General features: G+C 39.2%; 1 protein-coding gene across 5 annotated transcripts in view; it reads right to left on the bottom strand.

Moving 5' to 3' along the window:
• DAP3 (death associated protein 3) overlaps window positions 1-15,458 on the bottom strand; it is a 37,604-nt gene that overhangs the window by 10,888 nt on the left and 11,258 nt on the right. For 2 of the 5 annotated variants that reach the window (XM_076000211.1, XM_076000210.1), the window contains exons 2-5: window positions 11,985-12,038; window positions 11,665-11,724; window positions 3,612-3,734; window positions 2,160-2,261 (exon numbers count right to left, since the gene is read on the bottom strand). In XM_076000211.1, coding sequence (XP_075856326.1) covers window positions 2,160-2,261; window positions 3,612-3,734; window positions 11,665-11,724; window positions 11,985-12,026 — 327 coding nt within the window. In that variant the 5' untranslated portion in view covers window positions 12,027-12,038. The remainder of the gene's footprint in view (window positions 1-2,159; window positions 2,262-3,611; window positions 3,735-11,664; window positions 11,725-11,984; window positions 12,039-15,458) is intronic. The other 3 variants (XM_076000213.1, XM_076000212.1, XM_076000214.1) reach the window with 2 other exon arrangements.

Raw genomic sequence — 15,458 nt, 5'->3', positions numbered from 1 at the left:
AACAACTATGAGGTCATACCTCATGTCACTCATATACTGACATTTCAGAGTTTTATGTATTCATTCCTCTTTTGCAACAAGTATACTTTGGTGGAAAAATTTAGGAAGCATTGCTATGTGTGTGTAAGTTATTTATAAATAAAGTATTTAATTGTATCTACTGATAAGAATAAATATCTAATAAATACTATTTGTAAGTGTATCAGACAAAGTGTAAAATAGTGTTGATATTTTCAAAAGAAGTCCTAACAAAACAATTGGATTGGTGTAGGTAGGAATGAACAGGTTAAGTCCAAACTTAAGGGAAAGTGCAATCTTCAAAAAAATGACACTGATATTGAAACAAAAAGGCCATATTAGGCAATATATGACAGTACTAAAATACATAACAATAATAATGGAGTTGGCCTTCATGTTAATGGAAATTATGAAAAGAATGAATAAATCCTTCCAGAGCACTGGTAGTTAAGCCAGTATGAAAATAACTTGAAATGGTTAAAGATAGAACCTCACAACCCTAAAGCTAAAGAATGTATGGTGAATGTCTGGGAACAGTTTAAATGCCATTACAGATGATTTCTTCTGGAAGTGTTCTATTTTCAATCTTTTTTTACCCCTCAATCAATCAAAGTTTATTACACCAAAGTTTGAGCATGTTCCTGGGAAAAGCATAAACCTCAGAAACATCTGTGATCTATGTTCTCTCCTATTTTCAATCTTAACAAAATTTTGGATTGTAAGGCTACCTATGGTCTAGAATTAATTCCCTTATTGGTGTTACTTCCTTATTATTTATCTAATTTTCTGAAATAAAACACATTGAGGAAATGACATCCTGTTTCCTAAGCTAAAAATCACCTGCATAGGAAAGTTTGTTATTTAATTAAGAAGGAATAATTTCTTTTTCTTTTCTTTTTTGAGACATAGTCTCACGCTGTTGCCCCAACTAGACTGCAGTGGCATCATCATAGCTCAGTGTAACTTTCAACTCCTAGGCTCAAGTGATCCTCCTGCCTCAGCCTCACCAGCAGCTGGGACTAAAGGAATGCACCACCATGTATGGCTAATCTTTTCAATTTTTTGTAGAGATAGGGTCTTGCTCTTGCTCAGCTGTCTTGCTCAACTCCTGACCTGAACTGATCCTCCTGGCTTGGCCTCTCGTAGCACTAGGATTATAGGAGTGAGCCACTGTGCCCAGCCTAAGAAGGAATAATTTCTGATGCTGAAAATAATTCAGCAAGAGCTAGCCAGAAGCTAGCCAACTGTACCAATACAGTTAATCACGAATTCTTTCAATGTTTGTAAAACAATCCAAGATTACGCTCTTTTGATTGGAATTATGGCCATAAAGGAACATTTTCTGAAAATCTAGGAGAATGAAGGACTATGGTGCATTTAATCAAAATATCATTTCTAATCATCTCAGGAACATACAATGATTTTGTTTTTGTGTAGCATATTAACTATTTTCATGACATTTTGCCAAGGCACATATTAATTAAATTAAATTAATTAATTAATTAATTAATTTTTTTGCGACAGTCTCGCTTTGTTGCCCAGGCTAGAGCGAGTGCCGTGGCATCAGCCTAGCTCACAGCAACCTCAAACTCCTGGGCTCAAGCAATCCTTCTGTCTCAGCCTCCCGAATAGCTGGGACTACAGGCATGTGCCACGATGCCCAGCTGATTTTTTCTATTTATATTAGTTGGACAATTAGTTTTCTTTCTATTTATAGTAGAGACAGGGTCTCACTCTTGCTCAGGCTGGTTTCAAACTCCTGACCTCAAGCAATCCGTCCACCTTGGCCTCTCAGAGTGCTAGAATTACAGGCGTGAGCCACCGCGCCCGGCCCACATATTAATTTTAACCAATTATTTGCATGCCAAAATTTTTAATAACTTATTGGATAACACAAGGAAAAAAATGTTGGCAATGTGTATTTATATTTACCTGGTTCCATAAAGGATTTAAGATGATTGACAGAAGGATAAATATTAGCTTATAGTAATTGTACTATTCACAAAAGATAAACAGCTGAATTTCTGTTTTTCAGATTCAAATTTCATCTTTTATAGTTTTCCACTCATCTAACCCCACCCCTTTGCTATCTACAACTTGTATTCTGGGCTTCCCCCAATTCTGTTCCCTGTTTTAAGCACCTGCATTACAAAGCGAGAAGGCAGGCCGTTGGGAAACACAGTCTTCAAATCCTGGAGGGGGATGTTGTAGTGCTGACCCTCGTGCTGTTCCCCATGCTTAGCCTAGGAAATAAAAGTGCAAACAGGTATAGCAGGTACACAAAGTGACCAAGACTTTGAAAAGTGAACAGGGCTCGCTAGACCACACTCATTTCTTAGCTGGAAAAGATATCTTTCATTTTTTATCTAGACAAAAAAGCTGGCTGCTGTTCCCAAATCCAGTGTGTCTACAGAGGTAGTGGCCTAAATTTGCTCAGTAAAGTAAACCCTAGATATGGCGAGAGCAGAGACAATTCTGCCATCTGGATTCTTCTGTGCTGTGTATAGAGATGCTCTAGTCATGTGACAAGATCATCTGCATGCTGCTGTTTCCATAGAAACCCCAGAGGAATTGGCAGATAAAGGGACTACAATTACAAAGAAAGCTGAAAGACACTTCAGTGACTTCATTCATTTCTTCTATTTCATTTTGTGCTTGTGAAAATAGGTAAATGCTAAAGACATATTTAAAATACACCCTGCTGAGATAGTGTTTTGGGTAATAGATTATTTTTTCTCCTCCACATGGTCTGTGTTAAGATGGGAAGGCTCAGAGGATAGGGGCAGGGACAAAAAAGCTGTTGGTTCCCTTCACATTAAAGCACAGACCATACATCTAATTTCATTTATGAGAAGCAGGAACAATGCTGGGGAAGGAGAAAAGAATTCAATATCTAGCCTAATGGGACCTAAACTAGAAAATGCAACATAAGATACTGCTGGAATCTTGGTTTCTGTGGACAAACTTCACTATAAATGCTGCTTTTCTCATATCAAATCAAGTTATTTCCTTTGTCAGTCACTAGGAATCCATTTTCAAAGGCAGAAAACAGTACCAGATTGCTTATTAGAAAAACTGCATTCCATACCTGACCTGCTGTGTGATCTTGAGCAAGTAATTTGATTTCTTTAGAATTTGCCATACCAGAGGTTGGTATGGCTGGTCACCTATTTTGTAAATAAAGCTTTACTGGAACAAAGCCACACACCAATTTATTTATGGCAGAGTTGAGTACCTGTGACAGAGGCCATTACAGCCCATCAGCCTAAAATATTTACTACATGGTCCTTTAAGGAAAATTTTGCTACCCAACATATCTACTCTATGCTCAGGAAAATCTGTGGTACTGGGTGAGGTCACTAGTAGGGACTAAATCAGAACAGATGTGGACTGTCCTGAATACTTTATAGTTACCACAGCATCACACAGGGAAGATCCGGGTTCCAGAGTGCTATCTCAGGTGCATTGTCTATCTGACAATACATATGTAAATCTGCTTAGCTTCTTTAAGTTTCAGTTTTCCTGATATGTAAAATGAGGATAACACACACATTGTAAGCCCCGAGAAACCCCATATACACATTAGCACTCACTGGGTCACTCTCATTGGTGCGGGAAATAGCTCTGTGACTCTCCAATGGAACCTGGTTATCTAGGTGAGCAGCAATGCTTTGGGGTGCCTGGGTCCCCGTATGCAAAAAACATCCAGGGTCCACCTATAAAAGAAACCATTTTAGTATTTTGGAATTATTAGGCTTTCTATGTTTGCTATAACACTGAGGATGTGTGAGTCATGTTTGCAACAGGGGAAAATGTCACTAATATACATTTTAATTCTATGTAAGAAGGATCTTTGTTATCATTTATAATTCACTATGTCCAATGACATTATGCATTCTGTCTATCTGTTCCAGCCTGGGTACTGCCTTATCAGGGCTCTGTCCCATATGGAAACAAACAATTCTGTTAGAGATTGTTTAGGAGCATACATCGTACAGCCATTAACAATCTGAAGTGGGAAAATTCTTTAAATGCACTTGCACAGTGATGAATGGCTACCAATATTGTGTACTTCTCAGCTGTCAGTCACATCAGTTATCAGGGGATTAGTACAATGTTCCTCACTATTTGATAGCTATAATTACATGCCCTGTAACAATTTTCTTGCTAGCTGTGCCCTGGAATAAAGTATTTTTTCATTAGAGACATGTAATGAGAGAGTATGTAAAGCATCCAGCTAAGTCAAAGTAAATTGCTCTATAGGCAACTCAGTGAATTGTCTAGCAAAACCTCTGAACCAGGTGGGAGGGGAAGAATGAGATTTCAGGAGACAAATCTAAGAAAATGTTAAGCGGAAAATCTCAAAATTGAGCTTAAGAATAACAGGCCTTATGTAGAAAGTGAAAAGATGCCAGTTATGAGGAAAAGATTGGGGTATGAAGCCAGGAAAAGCAAGGGAACAGGGATATAAGAAATGGATGTAATAAGAGAGTTGCTTAATAAATCAACAGGTAATATGAAAGCTACTTGTATTTATATTTAGTCTCACCAAGCAGCTTCTTGAGTGCAGAAAATGTATATAATTTTTGTACCATTCTGTCTTTTTTTTGAGACATAGTCATGCTCTGTTGCCTGGGCTAGAGTGTTGTGGCATCAGCCTAGCTCACAGCAACCTCAAACATCTGGGCTCAAGCGATCCTCCTGCCTCAGCCTCCCCAGTAACTGGGACTATAGGTGTAGACCACCATGCCTGGCTAATTTTTTTTTTATTTCTGGTAGAGATAGGGTCTTACTCTTGCTCAGGCTGGCCTCAAACTGCTAAGCTCAAGCAATCCTCCCAGTGTGCTAGATTACAGGCATGAACCAACTGAGCCTGGCCTGTATCATCCCTTCTAACACTTATACCCATTTTATGAAAAGACTTTAAACTCCATATGTAAATTCTATCTCCAACAGTCCATTACTACTACACAGGTTGAGAGAGGCTATCATAACAATTCTCTAAAGATTTATCTCTAAATCTTTGATTCTTCATCTTTCATTGTTCTTTATCCTCTCAAATGGCAGGCTCAACCTTCACATAATCAAAAAGTTTGGATGGAACCAGGCACGAGGGCACATTCCTGTAGTCCCAGCTACTCCAGGGGTGGGAAGATCACTTGAACTCAGGAGTTTGAGGCCAGTCTAGGCAATATACTGAGACCCTAGCTCTTAAAAACAAAACGAGAAAAGAAAAAAAGCTTAGATGGTTCCCTACTAATGTCAAAACAAGTCTCAAATTTCTTAGCCTGACAATCAAGACCACTGTGAAGTCAACCTACCTTTGTAGGCTTTTTCTTCATAAGCTCTATATTCTAGCCACATGACCATGCTAAAACATGTTATTCACTTTTATGCCTCCGTACTTCTGCTCATTCTACTTCAAACTCCCTTTCTCCCTATTTAAATCTTACCCACTCATCAAGGCTCATCTCAAAAGTCACATTCTTGGTGAAGATTTGCCAGACACCTCCAGTCAAAAGTAATTATCTTTCCTTCTCTGTTAATAGCACATTCTTTGTATTGCATAGCAGTTTTATTCTGCCTTGAATTGTAACCATGGCTGTTGTTAACTGAGTATTAGATCTTAGGCAATACGGGTTTTTTTTGGTTTTTTGTTTTTTGTTTCAAGACAGAGTCTTGCTTTGTTGCTCCGGCTAGAGTGAGTGCCGTGGCATCAGCCTAGCTCATACCAACCTCAAACTCCTGGGCTCAAGCAATCCTACTGACTCAGCCTCCGGAGTAGCTGGGACTACAGGCATGTGCCACCATGCCTGGTTAATTTTTTCTATGTATATGTTAGTTGATCAATTAAATTCTTTCTATTTATGGTAGAGATGGGGTCTCGCTCTTGCTCAGGCTGGTTTCGAACTCCTGACCTCAACCAATCCGCCCGCCTTGGCTTCCCAGAGTGGTAGGATTATAGGCGTGAGCCACTGCACCTGGCCAGCAATACGGTTTAAACATATACTATTTTTGAGCCTAGAATCCTAGAAGGTAGGTAAATATCACCCTTGTTTTATGATGGGGGAAAACAAGGTTCAGGGAAGTTAAGTAAGTAATTTTGATTGAGGTCATGGTACTGGTAGGTGATAGAACCAGAATTCACATCCAAGTTGGTCTGACTCCAAAATGTATTTTTAAAGATTATATCCTATTAGGTTATACATGTTTGTCTCCCACTCTAGGCCACACACTAGGAAGAAAAGGAGTCAGATTTTTTTTTTTAGTTTATTTAAAAAAATTTACTTTTATTATTTTCTTTTTTTAATTTTTTATACTTCAATGGATGCAAAAGGAGTCAGATTTTATTGATCTTTGTATCTATCTCCATCTTCAAGTACCTAACACACCACAAATACTTAGTACCTGGAATAATGAGTCTTTCATTAAAGAATGTAATTAGGGAGTATGTAAAGCATCCACTAAGGAAAGTAAACTGCTCTGTAAGCAGCTTAGTGAACTATACACAGAAATCTCTGAACCATTACTTGTACATTTTAATATAAAGTAACAGTATAAATTAATAGAGTTGCTCTAGCTTTGGCTGAGACCTGTATGATATAAATTAATTCTATAGGGGAGGCAGAAAATCTCAGCAAATATCCAAATACTTTTCTACATTTCTTAGTCTCCTTTGCAGAAAGAAAGTCATGTGATTACTTCTGGCTAAAGAGCTGTGAGTGGAAATAATTTGTGTCATTTCTAGTCACACCCGGTTAAGAGTGGGTATAAATTCTCTCTTTACTTCCCTTGCTGTGGCAAGCCTAAAGTTACATGTTGAGATGTATCCCAAGAAGGTAAACCTTTATTTCTGCATCCAGCCCCCAATCTTGCCTGCAAAGCCTTTTTGGAACGCAAAAACAAAGCAAAACATATATACACAACCCAAACAATACCCTTTGTTGTGTTAAGCCATTGAGAATTCAGGGGTTGTTACCTCAGCATAGCAATCTGAAGAACGCACCTTAGTACTACTACTATTGCTACTCAATTTTATCTAATGGGGAGAAAGTACCATGTCTCTTTAAAAAGTCAAGTGGAGGCAGGGCGTGATGGTTGACACCTGTAATCCTAGCACTCTGGGAGGCTGAGGTGGGAGGATGGCTCAAGGTCAGGAATTTGAGACCAGCCTGAGTAAGAGCAAGACCCCATCTCCACTAAAAATAGAAAGAAATTAGTCAGACAACTAAAAATATACAGAAAAAATTAGCCAGGCATGGTGGTACATGCCTGTAATCCCAGCTCCTTGGTAAGCTGAGGCAGGAGGATCACTTGAGCCCAGGAGTTTGAGGTTGCTGTGAGCTAGGCTGATGCCAAGGCACTCTAGCTCAGGCAACAGAGCAAGAGACTCTGTCTCAAAAAAAAAAAAAAAGTCAAGTGGAAACTAAAATAACAAAATATTCAAGGACCACCAGGTGGTGCTATTTCTACAGTAATTTGATGACTTTTTACTTACACTATATATGTAAATATACATGTTTTTTTAAAGAGATGAGGTCTTGCTCTGTTGCTCATGCTGAAGTACAGTGGCACAATCATAGCTCACTGCAACCTCAAATTCTCCAGGTCAAGCAATCTTTCCACCTCAGCCTCACAAGTAGCTAGGGCTACAGGGACATGCCACCATCATGCCTGGCTAATTTTTTTTTGATGTATGTATGTATCTATCTATCTATCTAGAGACAGAGTCTCTCTGTGTAGCCCTGGCTAGGATGCAGTGGCGTCATCATAGTTCACCGCAATCTCAAACCCCTGGGCTCAAGTAATCCTCCTGTGTCAACCTCCTGAGTATCTGGAACTATAGGTGTGTGCTGCCATGCCCAGCTAATTTTTTCTATTTTTAGTAGAGATGGGGTCTTGCTCTTGCTCAGGCTGGTCTTGAACTCCTGACCTCAAGTGATCCTCTCACCTCAGCCTCCTAGGATGTTAGGATTATAGGCGTGAGCTACCATACTTGGCCAATTTTTAAATTTTTTATAGAGATGAGATCTCATTATATTGCCCAGGCTGGTCTCAAACTCCTGGTCTCAAGAGACCTCCTGCCTCAGCCTTCTGAGTAGGTTGGATTACAAGTGCATACAAACTGTGTCTGATTTAGCTATTCCCGCCCCCCTCCCTTTGTGTGTGTGTGTCAGACAGGGTCCTGCTCTGTTGCCTACAGTACAGTAGTGTGATCATAGCTCATTGCAACCTCAAACCCATGGGCTATTTTTTAAATTTTTTGTAGAGATAGGGTCTCACTATGTTGCCCAGACTCAAACTCCTAGTCAAGTGATCCTTCTACTTCAGCTTTCATTTTTTTTTTTTTTTTTTAATTTTGAGACAGAGTCTCACTTTGTTGCCAAGGCTAGAGTGAGTGCTGTGGCATCAGCCTAGCTCACAGCAACCTCCAACTCCTGGGCTCAAGCAATCCTGCTGCCTCAGCCTCCCAAGTAGCTGGGACTACAGGCATGTGCCACCATGCCTGGCTAATTTTTCTATATATATTAGTTGGCCAATTAATTTCTTTCTATTTATAGTAGAGACAGTGTCTTGCTCTTGCTCAGGCTGGTTTCGAACTCTTGACCTCGAGCAATCCACCCGCCTCGGCCTCCCACAGTGCTAGGATTACAGTATTCAGCTTTCTAAAGTGCTAGGATTACAGGCTTCAACCACCACACACCCAGCTAGTTATACTTTTTTGTTTTTGTTATTTTTATTTTTTATTAAATAAATTTTTGAGACAGAATCTAGCTCTGTCACCCAGGTTAGAGTGCCATAGCACCAGCCTAGGTCACAGCAGCAACCTCAAAGTTCTGGGCTCAAGAGATCCTTCTGGCTTAGCCTCCTGAGTAGCTGGGACTATAGGGCAAACCACCATACTCGGCTAAGTTTTTTCTATTTTTAGTAGACATGAGGTCTTGTTCTTGTCCAGGCTGATCTTGACCTCCTGAGCTGAAGTGATCCTCCCCCTCTGCCTCCCAAAGTGCTAGGATTGTAAGTGTGAGCTACTGTGCCTGGCCTCGTTTTTAATGTTTTTAAATTTTTTTTATTTTTTAGGCTAGTCAAGTGAAGCTGTGGGAGTGGAGAAGGAACAAAGGAATCTGTAATTGGTTGTGATCAGTTTGTTCTAAACACCGCTGCACTCAGACCAGCCAGTTATATATTTTTTGAAGCAAATTAAAAGCTGGCAAAATGGAATCCTTACTTCTTTTTTTTTTTTTTTTTTTTTTGAGACAGAGTCTCACTTTGTTGCCCAGGCTAGAGTGAGTGCCGTGGCGTCAGCCTGGCTCACAGCAACCTCAATCTCCGGGGCTCAGCGATCCTACTGCCTCAGCCTCCCAAGTAGCTGGGACTACAGGCATGCGCCACCATGCCCGGCTAATTTTTTCTATATATATTTTTAGTTGGTCAATTAATTTGTTTCTATTTTTGGTAGAGACGGGGTCTCGCTCAGGCTGGTTTCGAACTCCTGACCTTGAGCAATCCGCCCGCCTCGGCCTCCCAAAGTGCTAGGATTACAGGCGTGAGCCACCGCGCCCGGCCAGAATCCTTACTTCTTAGAGTGTTATATATGGCATCACCTAGGTAGTCTCTTATTTCCAGAGAAAACAACCATATGTACAATTGCCTCTGCACAGTTTCAGAAAGAACATCATGGGGTTTCTCAAAGAACAGCATTCATGGGCCAATCTAGAAGGTCAAACTGAACAAAACTAAAAAAGCCACAAACTTTTCTCACCAACATATTTCTACAGTCTTGCCTCAGGTCCTTGTCATTTGGTATTAAGAAAAAGGAAATTTTACCTTTGTAATATAATCAGTTGAGGCCAGAATTCACCCCCCTTTTTTGATTCTTGGTTTTATTCATTTTATATGATAATAATGTATTATCTTATGTAGATAGGCTTTTCATGAACCTCTGGGGGGAGGGGGACACCAAACAGGAGAAAGTGATCCTTTCCTATGAAATCTAATCAGTAATTAAATAATCAAACGAAAGTAACCAAGTCTTTCTGGCTCCGTTCTCATCCTTCAGGATTTAGCTTTGGGAAGATTTCCTATGGACTTAAGTAATCCAGGTTAGGTGCTCCTCTGGGGTGCTGTAATAGCACCATACTTTAACAGTCATTTATTCATATTTCCACTACTGACTGTGAAGTTCTGGAGAACAGGGACCATAAAATGCAATATAGTACAGTGGTCAGCCTTTTTTTTGAGACATAGTCTCACTCTGTTTCCCTGGTTAGAGTGCAGTGGCGTCATCAAAGCTTTACAGCAATCTCAAAACCCTGGGTTCAGTGATGCTTCTACAGGCACATGCCACCACACCCAGCTAATTTTTCTTTTTAGTAGAGATGGGGTCTCGCTATTGCTCAGGCTGGTCTCAAACTCCTTGCCTCAAGCAATCCTCCCCGCCTCAGCCTCCCAGGGTGCTAGGATTATAGAAGTGAGCCACTACACCTGGCCAGGCCACAGGCTTTGATTTGAAGTGATATAGACCTGGCATCTAGTCTGGGCTTTGCAATTTCACAGCCTGTTTCCTTAGGTAAATTACCTAGCCATTCTAATCTTAAATTTCTGCATCTGTGAAACAAGGATATTATCTATTTCATGGGTTGATCATGACAATTATTTTAAAAGAAAGCACTTAGCACAGTACCTGTCACATAATGAATGTCTGAAAAATAATAACTGTGATTAGTGAAATGAGTCATCTTAGAATTCTGAATATCTACCATATGGAAGGTACTGAAAATCTATTTGGTAAAAAAAACAAAAAGAAAGCCAGGTGCGGTGTCTCACACCTGTAATCCTAGCACTCTGGGGGGCCGAGGTGGGAGGATTGCTCAAGGTTAGCAGTTCAAGACCAGCCTAAGCAACAGCGAGGACCCCTTCCTCGGCCCCCCCCCATCTCTACTAAAAATACAAAGAAATTAATTGGCCAACTAATATATATAGAAAAAATTAGCCGGGCATGGTGGCACATGCCTGTAGTCCCAGGTACTGGGGAGGCTAAGGGAGAAGGATTGCTTGAGCCCAGGAGTTTGAGGTTGCTGTGAGCTAGGCTGATGCCATGGCACTCTAGCCCAGGCAACAGAGTCAGACTGTCTCAAAAAAAGAAAATGTAATCCTAGCACTCTGGGAGGCCGAGGCGGGAGGACTGCTCAAGGTCAGGAGTCCTGACCAGCCTCAACAAGAGCGAGACCCTGTCTCTACTAAAAATAGAAAGAAATTAGTTGGACAAGTAAAAATATATAGAAAAAATTAGTCAGGCATGGTGGCGCATGCCTGTAGTCCCAGCTACTCAGGAGGCTGAGGCAAAAGGATCGCTTGAGCCCAGGAGTTTGAGGTTGCTGTGAGCTAGGCTGATGCCATGGCACTCTATTCTAGGCAACAGAGTGAGACTCTGTCTCAAGAAAAAAAAGAAAAAAGAAAAAAATGAAGTAAACCAATAGAATGGTCTTTTTCATATACAATTTTATTATTTCATTCTATTATCAGATGCTAAAGTTCTAAATTAGCAACTTATTTTTCTTTTAAATAATTCATTAAGGAAAGATAATCATTAATCCAACTAGAAAAATAATAAAAGTTAATAAAGATAACTGCAGTCAAACTTACGTTTTTTGGAAAAATGTTAATCTTCCTTTCACATGGTAAATTCTTAAGCACAACAGAGACCTGTTAAAGATTTTTAGTTCTGTGTGACTGGTCCACACAAAAAATAAAAAAAGAATAAAGATTTTTAGGATAGCTGGGAGTGAAGTATATGGGTAGAGAAATGGAATTGTGACTATTCTTTTTAATGTAAACTTGTAAAGTAAAGCACTAGTCAGCTGAAGTTCTCCAGAGCACATCTAGCAATTCTAGATACAATAAATCCATCTAAAAACAAGAAATTCGCCTAAAGGCAGTTTGTATAAAAGTCAGTTTGGACTCACCTTATGGACCCTGGAGATAAGCCTTCGTATTCCTTTCAGCATAGTCCTTGCACTCTTAAAAAAAAAAAAGAGAAGGTAATAATGGGTTAACATCCAGAACATATAAAGAATGCCTACAAACTGACAAAAAACAATGGGCAAAAGACATGAACATGCATTTCACAGAAAAGGAAACACAACTGGCTAGTAAACTCGTGGAAAGATTTTCTACCTCATCACAAATCAGGGAAATACAAATTAAAACCACGACAGTGAGATACAATTCACAACTGTCATATTGGGAAAACATAAAAAATAAGACAATAGTAAATGTTAAAGAGGCTATGAAACACTGGAAACTTTCATACACTGTGAATGGGAGTGTAAATACAATTATCTTGGAAAACAAATTTGGCATTATCTTTGCAAAGTTGAATGTATAAGCCTATGACCCAGATAGTCTACTCCTTGGTAGACTGCTTACTCTAGAAAAACACTTATACATGTATACTGGGAATTATATATCAGAATGTTCATAATAGAATATTAATTATCAAAAAACTAACAAAAGCCAAAATGTCTACTGACAGAACAGTAAGTAGAGATATAATCACAGAATGGAATAAAGCAATAAAAAAGAATAAACTATTGTTACATGCATCAATATGGATCAATCTAAAAATTAATACTGAATGAAAAGTATTACATCTAGTATTATATAACTTATATAAAATTCAAAACAAAAAAACTTCATTACTTGGAGGATACACACATATATATACATATAAATTCTAAACGGTAAGAACACCGTTTAGAATAATGGTCACTCTGGCTGGGCACCGTGGCTCACACCTGTAATCCTAGCACTCTGGGAGGTCAAGGTGGGCCAATTGCTCAAGGTCAGGAGTTCGAAACCAGCCTGAGCAAGAGCGAGACCCCCGTCTCTACTATAAATAGAAATTAATTGGCCAACTAATATATATAGAAAAAATCAGCCGGGCATGGTGGTGCATGCCTGTAGTCCCAGCTACTCAGGAGGCTGAGGCAGTAGGCTTGGGCTTGCTTGAGCCCAGGAGTTTGAGGTTGCTGTGAGCTAGGCTAACACCATGGCACTCACTCTAGCCCGGGCAACAAAGGGACACTCTGTCTCAAAATAAATAAATAAATAATAGATGAATGATAATGATCTCAAAGCAGGTAGGAAGGAAAAATGAAAAAAATTCTCAAAGACATCATTAAAATACTTCTACAATATTGTTCAATTGCCAAAATTCTGAGGTTTTCCCCATTATATACTTACTTCCATTATTCAAAGATAGAAGAGTTCTGCTTCTACCTTTCCTTATTCTTTATTTAAAACATGCATAAAACAAACAAATCCCAGTGACAAATAACTTCCTTAGTCTTTAAACTATTTTGAGGCTTTTCCAAATACATTTGGAAAGGACGTTTACTCACTATAGTATTTAAAACTCTGCCACTATTCTGATGAAACTTTTATGCTAGTCTTAGAGGATTATAGCGCTCTTAAAAAAATGTATCTTGCCTAGACAGGCCAAATGTAACCTGAGAAGGATGTCAGAAAAAGCCTGAACCAAATTTAGAATGGTATGCCTGGGACTATATGCTAAAACTTCAGTGGTCATAAGAAATATAGGTTCCTTTTTTAATCTTTTTTTTTTTTTTTTTTTTGAGACAGTCTCTGTTGGCCGGGCTATAGTGCTGTGGCGTCAGCCTAGCTCACAGCAACCTCAAACTCCTGGGCTTCAGTGATCCTCCTACCTCACCCTCCCAAGTAGCTGGGACTATAGGCATGTGCTACCATGGTGGGCTAATATTTTCTATATATATATTAGTTGGCCAATTAATTTCTTTCTATTTATAGTAGAGACAGGGGCTCACTCTTGCTCAGCCTGGTTTTGAACTCCTGACCTTGAGTGATCCGCCCACCTTGGCCTCCCAGAGTGCTAGGATTACAGGCGTGAGCCACCGTGCCAGGCCCTTTAATCCTTTTTAAACAATTAAACTTTTAATTTTGAGATGACTGTAGATTCACATTCAGTTAAAGAAATAATTCATGTTCTATGTACCCTTTATACAGTTTCCCCCAATGGTAACATCTTACAAAACTAGGAATATAGTATAATATCACAACCAGGATTTGAAAACGATACAATTAAAACACAGAACATCAGCTGGGTGGGGATAGCTCATGTCTGTAATCCTAGCACTCTGGGAGGCCAAGGTGGGAAGATCACTTAAGGTTAGGAGTTCGACACCAACCTGAGCAGGAGTGAGACAGCCGTCTCTACTAAAAATAGAAAAATTTGCCTTGGTGTGGTGGTGCATGCTGGGTAGTCCCAGCTACTCAGGAGGCTGAGGCAGGAGGATCACTTGAGCCCAGGAGTTTGAGGTTGCTGTGAGCTAGGCTGACACCATGGCACTCTAGCTCACGTAACAGAGCAAGACTCTGTCTCATGAAAAACAAAAACCAAAAACCAACCCCCCCAAACCCCAGAACATCTGTATTAACTAAAAAATCCTTCATGTTTCCCTTTTATAGCTTCTCTCACTTTTGCTCCCCCATTTCTTAATTCCTAATAGCCACTAATCTGTTTTCTATTCCTATAATGTTATCATTTAAAGAATGTTATACAAATGAAAGCATACTATATATAACCCTTTGAAACAGGCTTCCTTCACTCATCATAATTTCCTGGAGATTAATCCAGGTTGTATCAATCAACAGTTTATTCCTTTAATCACTGAGTACTATTCCATGGTATTATGCTACAGTTTGTTTAACCACTCATCCACTGAAGGACAATCAGGGTTATTTCCAGTTTTTGGCTATTATGAAGAAAATATGAACATTTGTGTACATATTTTTGTGTGAAGAGAATCACAGATTCTTAAGATTAAGTTGACTTTGTCTAAGAACTCAATTAATTCAGAACTAAATTAGTGCTACATTGATCTTAATATTAATCACTGAGTATTTTTAAGAAATAGGCTCTATAATAAAAAATTTATAGGAATTATTTCACAACAATCATTATTATTCCCAGGTAAAAATAAGCATGGCTAGATTAAATAACTCCAAGGGTATATAGCCTAAAACGGGGCAGCTTTGGAATTGAAATTTACGTTTGACTCTAAGGCCTTTCCCATTAGCCACTGTACATGCCATAATGTCAACCGTCAAATGCCTAAACATTTCCAGTGATGGCAACTCACACGCAGTCCATATGGTTTTCAGATAGCTTTCACTAAATATTTTTCAGTAGTTTGAGGTAAAATGTCTCCTTGTAGCTTCCATTTACTGTTCCAGTCTTTCTCTTAGGTTTTACAAGTCATCGTCCAGATGACAACTTTTCAAATATTGAAGGGAATCATGCCCTTTGTTTTTTTCTTTTGCTGGGTAAATGTCTTCAATTTTTTAAGGCAATTTTCATGCAACAGAAGTCCCTTCTCTTTATTACCTCAATACTTTTC

The sequence above is a fragment of the Microcebus murinus genome, chromosome 2 (genome assembly GCF_040939455.1).
Source record: "Microcebus murinus isolate Inina chromosome 2, M.murinus_Inina_mat1.0, whole genome shotgun sequence".
In the NCBI taxonomy this organism is placed as follows: Eukaryota; Metazoa; Chordata; class Mammalia; order Primates; family Cheirogaleidae; genus Microcebus; species Microcebus murinus.
This window is presented reverse-complemented; position numbering and strand designations above follow the sequence as displayed.